The sequence below is a fragment of the Microchirus variegatus genome, assembly GCF_963457635.1.
Source record: "Microchirus variegatus genome assembly, chromosome: 9".
In the NCBI taxonomy this organism is placed as follows: Eukaryota; Metazoa; Chordata; class Actinopteri; order Pleuronectiformes; family Soleidae; genus Microchirus; species Microchirus variegatus.
Genome location: NC_139810.1, coordinates 26,071,222 through 26,085,721, shown reverse-complemented (window position 1 = coordinate 26,085,721; position 14,500 = coordinate 26,071,222). Strand labels below are relative to the sequence as shown.

The 14,500-nt window shown below is 42.6% G+C and overlaps 1 protein-coding gene across 5 annotated transcripts in view; it reads right to left on the bottom strand.

The window, feature by feature from the left end:
• The window catches only part of hspg2 (heparan sulfate proteoglycan 2), a 123,107-nt gene that overhangs the window by 44,851 nt on the left and 63,756 nt on the right, over positions 1 to 14,500 (bottom strand). For 4 of the 5 annotated variants that reach the window (XM_083894777.1, XM_083894780.1, XM_083894779.1 and 1 more), the window contains exons 22-34: positions 14,313 to 14,453; positions 13,966 to 14,139; positions 13,530 to 13,709; positions 13,323 to 13,441; positions 13,124 to 13,235; positions 11,800 to 11,913; positions 11,530 to 11,657; positions 11,088 to 11,174; positions 4,937 to 5,007; positions 4,762 to 4,826; positions 3,940 to 4,080; positions 1,345 to 1,536; positions 1,002 to 1,040 (exon numbers count right to left, since the gene is read on the bottom strand). In XM_083894777.1, coding sequence (XP_083750903.1) covers positions 1,002 to 1,040; positions 1,345 to 1,536; positions 3,940 to 4,080; positions 4,762 to 4,826; positions 4,937 to 5,007; positions 11,088 to 11,174; positions 11,530 to 11,657; positions 11,800 to 11,913; positions 13,124 to 13,235; positions 13,323 to 13,441; positions 13,530 to 13,709; positions 13,966 to 14,139; positions 14,313 to 14,453 — 1,563 coding nt within the window. The remainder of the gene's footprint in view (positions 1 to 1,001; positions 1,041 to 1,344; positions 1,537 to 3,939; positions 4,081 to 4,761; positions 4,827 to 4,936; positions 5,008 to 11,087; positions 11,175 to 11,529; positions 11,658 to 11,799; positions 11,914 to 13,123; positions 13,236 to 13,322; positions 13,442 to 13,529; positions 13,710 to 13,965; positions 14,140 to 14,312; positions 14,454 to 14,500) is intronic. The other variant, XM_083894781.1, reaches the window with a different exon arrangement.

Here is a 14,500-nt window from a genome sequence, read left to right as displayed (position 1 = left end):
TTTTTCAATTAATATAACATTGAATTGAAACATATGATACACTGATCAGAGTGTATTTCTGATCAGTGTATCATACATTGTTAACGTGGACTATTCTAGCTGCAAACGTCGGGTTTTTAATGGAATATGTACATAGGTGTATAGAGGCCCATTTCCAGCAACTATCTCTCCAGTGTTCTAATGGTACATTGTGTTTGCTAATCGCGTTAGAAGGCTATTGGATGATTAGAAAACCCTTGTGCAATGATGTTAGCACAGCTGAAAATAGTTTTGCTGGTTCTTTGACAAAAGCAAAGTTTGAAAGGCAAAACTATTATTTTGAATAAAAATCATTTTTTCCATGTTTCTATATTTTCTATTCATTTTGCAAATCAAAGTGTGACTTTTAATGGAAAACACCAACAAATTGTATAGGTGACCCCAAACCTTTGAACGTTAGTGTAAATGAATTGTTCTCAGTGCAAAAGTCAGATCACTCTGACCGTTCCTCATAAAGAGGCAATCCTTCACACTGCCACATCTACAAATAATGCACACAAACACAAACACACTGCAATGCAGTTAATGTCAAATCTCTGGCTTGCGCTTCTCAATCTGTGGCATTTGGTTCCAAATGGAAGCATCCTTCCTGAGCTGCTCCTCAGGCAAGTACAAGACACTCCGTTGATGTGGATAAAGCACGCTCTTTGATCACCTTCCTTATCACTGAGCTCATGGTATTTTGGTTGGTGTGTTATGGCCGTGTTATTCGAACAAAGTTAAACTGTACGAAGCTCTTCAATGGACCATTCATGACCAATAGTTAACATGGCTCATTCGATGGGGAAACAGAAAAGCAATTGACTGTATGTCTGCTAGATTCACTGCAACATGCTTCTGAAAAAAAAAAAACTATACTGAAAATTGCACTTCAAAAAATGAACATGCCAGACAACACGGTACAACGACAAAAAACACCATTCGATTTCAAAAACGACAACCACTGACTGCCATCACTGTACCTGTTTTGCTCGTTTCGTACGAGTAAAGAAAGAATCTTTCTATAAAGAGTGAAAAAGGGCAAGCACACAAAAAAGCCATGTTATATATTGACCTGTGAAAACGCATACAAGTTCCACACAGACACATAAGGAAATCTGCAAAGATTAGCCGAAATGGAAGGAAAGATTGGCAGTGGCTTTTGAAGTAAAGCAAAATGGAAGAAGCAAAGAAGAAAGAAAGGTCTACAGGTTTATGAGGCGTGTGCTGCTCAACCCTTTTGCATACAGCACCTCAGGATCTGTGCTCTTGCCTTGGCTGCTTCCCCCATATTTAGCTGCTGTGTGTGTGCTCTTGGATACTGACCTTGTCTGCCTGGTAGACCCTTGGAAGCTGCCAGTAGTGAGGCTCCTGTCCCAGATAGTCAAAGTTGCTGTAGGACAGCTGAGTGCCCTCAGTGGAAACCTCCACAGTGAAACCAGTGGTGATGCGGTTTGTGCGCTGACGGTTCACTAGAGCAATGTCCTGGAAGTTCCCCGGAGAAAAGACCGAGGACACCTGCAAGAGCAGACATCAGACATACAATCAAACTAAACCTATCGACGACATATTAAAACAGCAAGTATTTTGACAGCGAATCTATTCATTCAATTTAATTGTGACTGGGGAGGAAATATTTGACTAATTAAGTCGGTTAAAGATGCATTATGTAATAAATCTAAAGCAACTGGCCATAAAATCCTGTCACAGAGACTCAGGAATAATGTTCATATAACAAACTGAACTCACCAACAACAACAGTACAGACAAAATATTTGCATTAAAAAAAATTTTTTTGCAGACTGCAAATCATGATTATGTTTTGAAATCATGTTTTGGCATGTGGCGCCACCTACCGCCGTCTACCAATCATTGCAGTCAGTAGAGTCTCAGCTGCCGAGCAACCATCGGTTGCCAGTTACATCAGAAAACTAAACCTAAAAGACCTCGTTATTTTTATTTTGATGTGGTATTTCTTACATATGGCACCTTTAATGAGAAAAGCTCTGCTAAGTAAACAAGCCAAAATGAACTTTACTGAATGAAGCCATCCAAGTCAAAATTAAGAAACCATCTCTCAACAGAGGAGGAGGTCTGCGACGCCACCTTTCTCCCACTTACAATGCTCTTCTTTCATCTCTCCCCAGGAGACTAAACAAATTGTCTAATCTCGGGGCAGAACACATGAAAAAGAGTTTAGGTGAATCTGCTAACAAAAAAATATCATAGCCCCTCCTTTCTCTCGTGCTTGTATTCGCTGCAGCTTATCTTCATCATTAACTTCTCAAGTTTGCCGATTGTTTGGTCTATTCAGACAATTTATTTTCTTACCGTAGCTGCAAATTGTCTGTTTTTGGTGAGATTTCTGTCGCTGCGTTACGGCACTATGCGCAGGCCTGTCGTGTCTAGTACAGGCATAGTGATGGCACTCTATGTGACCTTGTTACTTTAACACTCATTAACCATCATTGACAACCTGTCACGAGGATACAGTGTTACTGTAAGCACAGCTCACTTTTCACAAAAAAAGTGAAATTCCTGGGTTTTACCGCAAACTTCTAAAGAAGCCTCTCGGATGAGAGCTGGAAATGTCTTGGGGAAGTTACGCCGCAACAGATTCCATGACTTTTGGGTAACTATGATCTGGATGAATGAGAATCCACACAGACAAATGCCTTTTGTTCATCCTCCTGCAGACAGCCTCTCTGTGTCTGAGATATGGATCGCAAAACCGCTGAGAAACTATCAGGAAAAAAACACAGTAAGTGCCTTTGTTTCACAGCTCATTCTGTGCGCTCAGCATACGAGTCTCTCCATCGCGCTCCTCGAGGCAGAGGAGATCTGCGATAATTACTTTGTTTGGGTAATTACTCGAAACTTCTTCATGGGGGCGACAGAAGTTCGGCACTGGAGCTCTAACTTGTACTTTTTTGATTCAATTTTCAACAAAGTTATGCTAGCGTTTGGCAACAAAAGACCTTGTTGTCCACGCAATAACTCACTAAAAGAGGAAAATTGGCATATTTGCTTACATGGAGATATAAGACAATGGGTGAATTCCAATTCCTTGCTTAACCCTCAATCTCAAAAAATGTAAAAATTAAGTTGAGGGGCAAGTTTAAGGGCTGTATCGCCCTCAATATTTAGATATTCCGAGACCAGCCAGCAAGGGCTACCCAGAATGCATTGCGTGTTTTGACATAACAAAGATGGCGCCGAAAGCAGCGAAACGAGTACGCTACAAATTAAGTATTTTCTTTGTTAATAGAGATATAAAAATTATGAAAACCATTGTATTATCTTAGTTTAGGCCCATATTATGGATTACTGACGTCATTGTTGCGTTATTTTTATTTTACGATCTTTTGTCAATAGCCGGCGCGGACACGCAATCATTTGCAATCGTTTACTTTTCAATAAGCCGTGGTGTGTGGTAACTGTCAGCTGAATATGTCCTTGGTTGTGGTATTTGTACGAGTATCATATTATAACAAACAGATCTTAATAAATAATCGTGACGTTAATGTGTTCTTCTTCTTCTTCTTTTTTGGAGTTGACAGAGTGGACGCAGCTTTCGCTTTATTCTGCCCCCTACAGTCTGAAGACGTGTCTGCATTTAAGGGGTGTCCCATTTCTAAGTGACAAAATAACCCTCAACACTTGGTTTTGAGGGCCAGTTAAGATTAAGGGTTAAGATAGGAATTGGAATTGGCCCAATATCTATCTGTAAATGTCTGTCTGTCTGTCCATTAATCGGTCCAACGGGTTGCTTGACAGTTGACTTACAGTGCTTAGAAATACAAGAGATATTGGTTAAAAAAACTGCACTAGTATAACTGCTGCCACTGATGGATGCGATTTCTCTACAGTCTGGTTGCCAAGTTTGAATGTGAAGTTTGAAGCGGTACTTTCAGGCCTTACCAGGTCTCTGTAGTACGTGGAGCTGGAGCACTGCTGAGTGACGCCCATGCAGAAACAGGGCAGGCAGCCATCTTTGTTGTCTTGGCTGAGGTGGAATGCCCCTGACTTACAGCTGGAGCAAGACGGACCCTCTACGTGCATCTGGAACACAGTGTCAGTGGGGATGAGATTTAAGGCAATCAGAGCATGCTAGCATACACAGAGTTACTTTAAAGGACTCATATTATACCCTATTTCTCCAAGTTAACTTAGTTCCCTGGTGTCCTAATGAACATGCCTGTGACATGCTTTGGTCAAAATACCTTAACGATGAAGCACCACAACAGTTTAATCACCCTGCCTAAACAGCCCTGTTCAGAACACTCACTTTTGAAAGCCTGTCTCTTTAAATATGCAAATGAGACACAGGAAACTACGTCAGCGTCACTGAGGCTCCGGCAGCTAATAGCAGTTAGCATTAGGAAAAGCCATCATTTGCCGACTCTAGCCGGCACATTGCCGTCATATATAAAATGTATCCACTGGACACGTAAATCCTCTGAGGCTGGAAGTTTGTGTAGAACTCTGTGCTGCATCGTGCTGCCAAAAATAGAATCCACTTCGCGGACTTCCACTCCGCGGACTTCCACTCCGAGTGCGGAAGTCAACATTATGGTGTTTTATCTCCTGTACTTAGACTGATGCAGACCACAAAAAACATGAGAGAGTCGTCTATTTTCACATTTTGCCTACTCATAGGGCCTCCAGAGTCCTAAATATACAGTAAGTATTAAAATGATTAAAAAGTTGATTTTCCATAATAATCGCGTCTCTGATGATCACCTTGCAGCGGCACTCCAGACCACTGCAGAACTCGCGCCCCCTCTCGTCACAGTTATAGCAGTTACCTGCAGCAGATAAGACGATGATGAAGTTCGATAGGTTGAGATAAAGAATGACTCAGAAACTGGGGAAATATCAGTCATTTTCCGTTGGATTGTAACGAAAATAAATGTACCGTTGACTTCATTGTTGCCTTGAGTACATGTCTGTCCGAGCTGTGGGTTGCCGGTGTATCCTGCAGCACATCTGAAATAAAGAAAAAATAGACAAGTGTGTTCGCAAATATTTTCCCGTCAATGAGGATACAAGTTTTACACAAAGAACAATGTGGCAGGAAGCTGCGAAGTCTGCAGGAGGTGATACATTTGATGATTTCTTTTTTTGTTTTGTTTGGGGAGTGCTTTGTGACGCAAAGCAGACATGGAGAAAAAAAACAAAGGACTGAGTCATTATAACAGAGACATGTCGTACTATCCGTTAAGTACACACATAAAGACCGAAAGCCTGAATATCACAGCGACCCAGCGTTTGTATTGTATACAAACAGTTTTCCATGAGATTAAGATGATGAGCCAGTGCTCGTGCTGGAGATGGATGAAGCACAGCTGCTGCTGCCGAAACCCTTCAACATACAGTAACTCAGATGTTGATTCCATCTCTCCATAAAAAGGCTTCACAGCTGAAACACCATCACACGGGGGGGAAAAAAAGAAGCGCTAACATGAACCAAAGGATCAGAATCATGAAGAACCACCAAAAGCAAGAAAAGCTGATAAGATAATAAAGCCACAGATCAAGATGCTTAAGCTGCTGAGGAGGGAAAGGTTTTCTTGATACTGTGACGCAGTCAAGCGATGTGCCGTCAAACCCAAGCAAACTGCCAAGCCACTGCCACCAGAGCGAGGGCTGATCACAACAACACATCTGTGCAGGTTTCCCACCAAAGGACAGCTGCGGTCATTCTTACCTCATGACCTGTCGAGGTCTGCAGGTCAACAGCCAACAAAGAGGACTTCCATGCTACGAACACTCTTTTTGGGGGGGGGGAAATCCTACTCCATCTAACTTCTAAGGCGAACAGTCATGCTCATGTTGTGGGCGACCCTGTGTCAAGTCACTCCACTTAGTGCCGTTTCATATATTTACAGACGGGTGTAATTGCTCATAATACAGGGAGTTAGAAAATACATCAAAATACATACAGATGTGAAAATGCCAAACGTGTTTATAAGAAAGGACATAGAACGTGTAATAAAAGCAGGACTTGACAAGAAAATTACACTTCAACAAAACACACATTATGTATAATTTCAAGACGTTGTACAGGTATAATTTGGAAACTGTCGCTATGAATTAAAAAAAAAAAAACAGTTCTCTGGTGATGATGACATCATGTATGATCGTCCAAACCTTGGCCAGCAATAGCAGAAAAATACGAGCAGTCAGTTTGTTAATGAATCCAATACTTGGTGGCTGTGTATATTCATGGTCCCCCAGTGGAAAAAAGTTTTTCAGGTGCATACATCACCTTTTTCCAGTGCTATTCCAGTACTATGGATTATACAGTGACATTATCGTGGACATCATCATTACGCACGCAATAAATATCAAAAGCTTATTATATGCAGCAAATATTCACGCTCCACAGAGGACGATTCAAATCATTTCAGCTATGTGATTGTGTGGCTTTCTGGCAGTATCATGCTTTTGGGTTTATATGAAATCTATTGGTGTGTCCCCAACTGACGCCTATTGCTTTTGGTGGTGAATTTACCATGCCACATACACTACCGTTGAAAAGTTTGGGGTGACCTATACAATTGTTCCAAGTATTCCATTAAAAGTCACACTTTTATTCATCACAATGTGCAATCTAAGTGACCCCAAACTTTTCAACGGTAGTGTATACAGTATACTAGGCCAGGGGTGTCAAACTCATTTTCACTGAGGGCCACAGAGAACTGTCATACAGAATAAATGTAACCGAATATAATGTAAACTAAAGGTAACTACTCTGTAACATGTTGCTAAATAACTTTTCTGTATTTATCACTTATTCAAGTTACAAAGATTATGCATCATTGATCACCATGCATTGTGGGAAATGTAGTTTATGGTCAGTGCACACCTTAAAGCAGCATAGGCCTATTTTAGCACAGATATTTAAGACCAATTCATCACTCGGGGGGGCCACATAAAATGACGTGGCAGGGCCACATCTGGCCCCCGGGCCTTGAGTTTGACACATATGTACTAGGCAAAATGTCTGGTAATTTGTCCCTCTCTCTGTTTTACCCCAGGTTTCAAAAACACAGGTGGATCACAGACGGTGGAGAGATGGGAACCCACTGGCAATGAGTTCCGTGTGTGTTTGTGTGTGCACTTCATCTCAGGTACAGAACCCCAATCTCCGTGGAGTTAAAGTGCACACAGTGAACTCGTCGCCGTTTCATTGTGGCATTCCTGCCACCGTGGCTGAGGCCGAACCGAGTCGTGTGTTCAGCTACAGCCGTGCTTGGAAACCGAGCTGAAAGCCAGCGTGCTACAACATGCTCAGATTGTAAACGACAAACCGGGTGATCACCAAAGTCAATAGGCGTCATACTTTGGGGACAATAGTTGTCTGCGATGTCAAGGGGATCCATTCAGTAACTGATTATATAGTGCTGTCTGGAGCAAAGAGTTGAACAAGCCAACAAAGTTAGCCCAGCAAGAATTGCCTTTTTGTTTTCAATCCTTTGTCCTTGAAACTTGGGGCTTGACACATTATTCTTGATAAGCCAACAAAAACACACCCAGACTCAAGACTGGTATTCTAGGAAAACCTTACATCTCCAGTTAGACCTCCACACTGAAAGGTGTAGTCACCCTAAATAGGTCTGCATTTAAAAAAAAAAGGCAGTGTGTAGAGTGTGCAAAGGACAGGGCAACACAGAGGTGTAAGGCTTTTCCAGGACACACACACACACACACACACACACACACAAAGCATCATTTAGATACAGAACACATTACCCATGTGAATGCATAAATATCATTTTTAAATAAGATCTATCCAAAGCAATGGGGGGTAAAACCTGAGGTAGTGTAGCCACAATAACATGAACACAAGTATACACGCGAGAGGTACTACTGTGAAGCTATGTCTTCATTACAGGGCTTTGTGCAACCGTTCTTAAAAAATAGTCATAACAATAACACACACTTAAAGGTCATCAACATCCAAAAGTCACAAGAACACATCAGGATGACGTCAAAAATCTATGAAAGGTCCGTCTGTATAAAACCTGTATAAAACTAGTCCCTTCATTCAGTTACATTGGGGAAGCAGAAAAACGTTGCAATATAAACATTAAAAAAAAGAAAACCAAAAAAACATGTTATTTCCTAGTCATCAGGTATAATTTTGATGGGAATGGCCAGCCTTCCCAGGACAACATGAAGAGAACCATCTTGGTTGTTTTTGTGCTTCGAAGACCTCTGATCGCCTTTCAGCAGCCTCAGTAGGTCCAGAACACCAGAGTGAGAGTTCGTCTTCTTTTTCTGCTGTTTCTTTTCCGCTGTTTTCTTTGAAGTGGTGGATTTGCGTTTGGACGTCGTTTTCGCCGTTGTGGTGAACTTCTTCTTCTTCTTCTTACTCGCAGTAACCTTGGTTTTAGCGGGAGTTGTTCTTTTTGCGGTTGTTTTGGGTTTCTTTGCCGTCGTAGAGACGGTTGGCCTTGTCGTGAGCGCGTCCCGAGAGGCTTTCAACTTTAACGAGTCGCGGCCAATCTTTTTCTTGTTTTGGTTTAAGTTGCTCTTTGAGTCGCTCTCTGACGACTTTCCAGGCTCCGGAGCTTCCTTTAGAACCGGTGCATCCGATCTGAACACCTTTTTACGTCCATTGGGTTTGACGTGCCTTGTAGAATCCTTTTTGTTGGCCTGGTCAGATTGTTTACCATCAGACTTGTGAGGCGGTGGATCAAGTTGAAATTTGGTGATCGTTGCCTCTTCCTCGACTTGCTTTGGTCTTGTTCGTCTTGGCAGTGAACCGCGTTCAGTTGCACCTGGCTTTTTGGCGTCAGGTTTAGTTTTCGGTTTAATTGTAGATGCAGTCCTCGGTTTACTCGTGGTTGTTGTGAGCCTTTTTGCAGAACTTGTCGAGACTTGACTTTTGCGGGACCTCGTGACCGGTTGGAGCTTTGTAGCGTTTTTATCGGGCTTAGCCGTAGCTGCTGGTTTGACTTTTCTATCCCTCTGTGGAGGAGTGGTCGGTTTCCCCACAGGAACGATTGGGGTCGGTATGCTTTTGGGCACAGTGGCTCTGAGCGGTGTTTCTGTGGGTATGGTTCTGACTGGACGAGCAGGTGTCGAGCGCATCAGAAGAGCGGGGACTGTGGTCAAATACGGCAGAAGTCGCCTTTCCGGAGTCGAACGGGAGATGTGCCGCGTACGTTTCATCTTGTTCATCTCCTGAGCCAGGGCGGTGAAGCCATCGATCAGGATTTCGAGCCTTCCCTCCAGTCTATTCAAGCGGGTCTCCACGTCTGTGTAGCCCTTCTCTAACTCGGTGACCTTCTTGTTCTTCTCTCCGGCTGAATGGATGGAGATGAGCTCCTTCAGCTGGGAGCTGAGATGACTCTGCTGGTCTTGTATGCCACGAATGCTCTCCTTCATATCAAGCGTGTTGCTCTCCAGCATGCTCAGGCGCTGGTTAAAGGTGTTCAGGTGAATGCGGAGCAAGTGCTGGAAGCTCGCGTGTCTGGTCTCCGGGCTGGGTGTGAAGCGTGGCGGGAGTCTTGATGTCGATCTACTGGGAGCGAGTGAGACTTTAGAAGTCTGTGTTGCTTTGGTGGTTCGTGCTGCAGTCGTCAATGAAGACCTGGTAGGGATAGCAGTTGTTTTGCCAGTGGTAACAGGCGATGTGAAGTCAAAGTCATCATCACCATCACCATCACTGTCATCTCCACTGCCAAGCGGTATTATCTGTTTTTCCCAACTGAAATTGAAAACTGCTTGAGTTCCACATCCCACAGGCAGGAAGCCATCCATATGCGTCTCCAGGAAGGGGTCCCCACAACTGTCAGCGGAGGGAATCTCCTCTCTTAATGTCAAAACAGCAGAATCAGGTATGATGCAGGGCAGAGACCTTCAAATATGAATCTGAATTTTATGTAGTTGCGTCTTTCACCCAAGTCACCTCGACATCTTTGCCCTCGGCGCGACAAAGATTCATTTAGCGAGACACACGAGTCCTCATAAATGCCACGTCTACATTTATGTCACAGAGTACCAAAGACGACGCATTCGCTCTGTACACAGACAGGAATCACACGAGCCAACACCGTAACAATTCACTGCCGGCAAAAGCGCAGAAGCGGAGAGCAATCACTGAGAAGGTTTTAGAAGTGAAAAGAAAGAAGTAAGCAAAGACATCAAGTTTCCGGAGGATAAATGTCTCTGTTACTTTTCTACAAATTCATACTTATTTCCACAACCGTGAGCAATAACTCCTTATCCTTACACAGTAGTAAACAACGTCCAACAGCAGATCAGAAAAAAACGTCAAAGCTCCACGTACATCACCGATATGCATTCCCTTCCCTCCTGGGACACCACTCAGTCAAAAATGAGAGAAATTGCAAAACTACACACATGCTTACACTACCGTTCAAAAGTTTGGGGTCACCTATACGATTTTGTTTGTGCTTTCCATTAAAAGTCACACTTTTATTCATCAAAAAAGTTGCAAAATGAATAGAAAATATAGTCAAGACATTGACAAGATTAGAAATAATAATTTTTATTCCAAATAATAATTTTGCCCTTTCGTCAAAGAACCAGCAAAACTGTTTTCAGCTGTGCTAACATCATTGCACAAGGGTTTTCTAATCATCCAATAGTCTTCTAACGCAATTAGCAAACACAATGTACCATTAGAACACTGGAAATGGGCCTCTATACACCTGTATGTACATATTCCATTAAAAACCAGACGTTTGCAGCTAGAAAAGTCGTTTACCACATTAACAATGTGTCGTGTGTATTTCTGATTCATTTAATGTTATATTCATTGAAAAAAAAGTGCTTTTCCTTCAAAAATAAGGAAATTAGTGACCCCAAACTTTTGAAACGTAGTGCATATCACTTTCCTTGTGAGGGGAAAACAGTCGGTGCCAGTGCACGTCCCTGCAAACCGTGCTGCTGACCCACCCATAAATCCCCCCCCCCCCAAAACACTAAGCAGTGTCTACACGACCCTGAAAAGAGGAAAGCGTAGAACAGGAAAAGCAGAAAGAGAAAAAGAAAAAAAAGAAAAAAACGGTAAGTAAACAAAAGGGATTTACCTTTCACAGCGGCGACCAGTGTATCCCGGGGGACAGCTGTCGCACGTCGGCTGACCGTCAGAGTCCAGATAACAGGTTGTGGAGAATCTGTGGCAACAGACATTTGTGATCTCTGTTTATTATGATAAAATTCATTAATTAATAAATGAATGATAAATGAATTAAAAAAAAAAAAAAGTCTTTTTCATGACGATATTCTCGAATGTCTTGTTTTGTCCACAAACCAAAATGATTCAGTTTTAATGAATTATTTGTTATGTGGAGCAAAGAAACGGAGAAAATATTCACATTTAAAAAGCTAAAATAATCAGAAATCTTGTTTAATAATAAAAAAAAAAACTTCAAACCGATTATCAAAATAGTTGACGATTAATTTAGTAATCGATTAATAATTGATTCACTCTTCAGCTCTACTTAATATTATTTTTAGATGTGAACTCACTGGTTGCTGGACGCAGTTCCAGGGCAGGGGCAGGGCTGGCAGGCCTGGGCTCCGCCCGTTACAGGGTTTCCATAGAAACCAGTCTGACAGCGCTCACACCTTGGCCCGTCCGTGTTGTGGAGACATTGCTTTTCACACGCACAACAAAAAAGAGGAGAGGTGAGATTCTTCTGACGGATACTGGTGTTTTCACATGTTGAAATGATCCAGAGATCAAAACATGTTCAAGAAGTGATGATAAAAAAAAAAAAGCAGCATTAAAAAACCTACCAAACACCTTCCAGTCTCTTGATCGCAGCCGCTGGCATGACCGTTACAGTCACACCTCTCACACGTACCCAGGTAAAGGCCAGACGTGGTACGCGTGTAACCTTCATCGCACTCCTGCAACAACATGAATAAACACCCGAGGTGAGAAACGTGTAATTACAAAGAAGGATTCACTTATTACAGACTGTAATGGAAAAAAAAAAAGTTTATTTAAAAAAAAGCCAAACTCAGGTAGTTCATACTTGACCTTGACTCGTGGTCCATTTACTAGATCTCACAGTCTTTATCAGCAGATGCAACTGAGCAAAGAGCGTGAACGTAAAAATCCCCGTTCATACTACACACAACTTTCAACCCAATGACGATAATAATGAGTTTTGCAAGTGGCAGATATGCAGTCTATGATCGGCATGTGAGTGGCGGCTGCTGTATGAAACATTCTGACATGGCAGGACAGGATAGTGTGACAGCAGCTGAGACTCAAACAGGAAGAAGATGAGGTAGAAGGAAAAAAAATTCAATACGACATCCAAAAACAGGACAGCGATCACGGACCGCACTGCTACAATAACAGACCAGCAGGGGACTTGCAGATATGAAACTGAAATACATTTAAAAAGCCTTTATTCTCAGATTTCTGACTTTAAAGTTCTGAATTCTGACTTTAAAACTCAGAATTTTGGACTTTGAACACAGAATTCTGACTTTTAACTCTCTTTTAACTTAATTCTGGGCACCCGTAGTTCTGAGTTTTAGAGTCAGAATTCTGACTTTAAACCCCGAATTCTGACATTACAACTCAGTATTCTGACTTTATTCTGACTTACTCTGATCTTAAACTAAATATTCTGATCTTAAAACTCAGAATTCTGACTTTAAAACTCAGAATGTTGACTTTAAAACTCAGAAATTTGGACTTTGAACACAGAATTCTGACTTTTAACTGTCTTTTAACTTAATTCTGGGCACCCTTAGTTCTGAGTTTTAGAGTCAGAATTCTGACTTTAAACTCAGAATTCTGACTTACTCTGATCTTAAACTAACAGAATTCTGACTTTTAACTTAATTCTGGGCACCCGTAGTTCTGAGTTTAAAGTCAGAATTCTGAGAATAATCAGAATTCTGAGAATCAAGTCAGAAATATGAGTTTAAAGTCAGAATTATGAGTTTAAATTCAGAATTCAATTTTTTTTTTTCCTGTGTGGCCCTAATCAACTTCACCTCTGTCACATATCATGTGTTTTTGTGCTTCGACTTTGAAATTTGTGTAGGGTGAACTTGGCCAGAGTGGACTTAAAAGATGTATTTAAAACTACTTCTGTACCTGGCAGGAGGGTCCTCTGTATCCCTGAGGGCAGGCGCACTCTTCTACCTCCAGAGCACGTTCATTACCGGTGGTGTGAGGAACGGCAAAGTCCATCTTAATGTCCGAGATACTATTTAAACACAACAAAAGGACCGTTAATACTCTTGGATTCATGGTGCGGTGCATGAGCGGACGGCGTGTGCTCAAAAAACCACACCTGCTCTCTTCCATGTTGTCCGCATACGAGGCTCTGATCATGAGGACGGAAACATCGGCAAGAGCCATGAGGAGATGCTCGCGAGTGCACGGCTGCCCGTCAGCGCGACGCCACGCAGACTATCAGACAGAGAAAAGTTAGTCAAATAACACTGAGGATTAGACTTTAGCTAGAAGAATATCCTCTATCAACAATGATTAAACTCACCTCTCTAAAGATAACAGTGATGGTCTGTGCGATTCGTGGGAGGGGCTTGGTCTGGGAGTGGTGCTCCAGGAAGATACCATTGCCCTGGAGAACCACGTTTGGCTTGCCATCAATCACAAGCGAGCGCTGGGATGGCGAGTAGCGCACGGTGTAGCGAAGCTCCCCGCCGTAGGCCGTCACCTGGTTTGAAACATGGGTGACAAGAGCGAAAACTGAATAGTGGAAAGGAAGTGGGGGAAATCACAAAAACACCCGTGTTTGTCTTGGCTGTGAATTCAAATAAACGCTTCAAAGGAAGCTCAGTGTGTGGGTAAGTGCTGACTTTTCACTGAACATGTTGGGGCATGACTGAGTGGGACAGAAATCTCACACTTGGAAGTTTTTTGTTTTTTTTCCTCTCTTATCCCCTCGTCTTCTCTTTGTCGAGTTCACTCACCTTATCTCCTCTGAAACTCTCAGGCAGGACCCAGTAGTAGATGTCTTTGGGGACACTGGGGAAGGAGCGGTAGACAACTTCAGAGGAACCCCTCTGGGAGATGCCGTCGGAGATAGTTCTAGTGTTTCCGCTGTTGGCAAGGGAGAAAAGCTGCCCGTTCACCCCTCCCCGCACCTGTGAGACAAACAATTCGCCAGGTTGAGATGTGAACTGAGATGTACTGTACACGCACTTCATCTCACCATTTCGCATCTGAAAGGATTTGCTGATAAAAGCACAATCACTCATCAAACTGATACCAAAGATATTCACCACTCCCTTTGCCATTAAACACTTAGACAAACTACCTGGTCTCTGTTCCAAGTGGAGCTGCTGCACTGCTTAGATACGCCCATGCAGAAACAGCGCAGACAGCCCTCGGGGTTGGCTTCTGAGAGATGGAAGAATCCAGGTTTACACTCATCACACTGAGCGCCTGCCACGTTGTTCTGAAACACACACACAGAGACACATGAGCATATGCAAACCAGCTGCC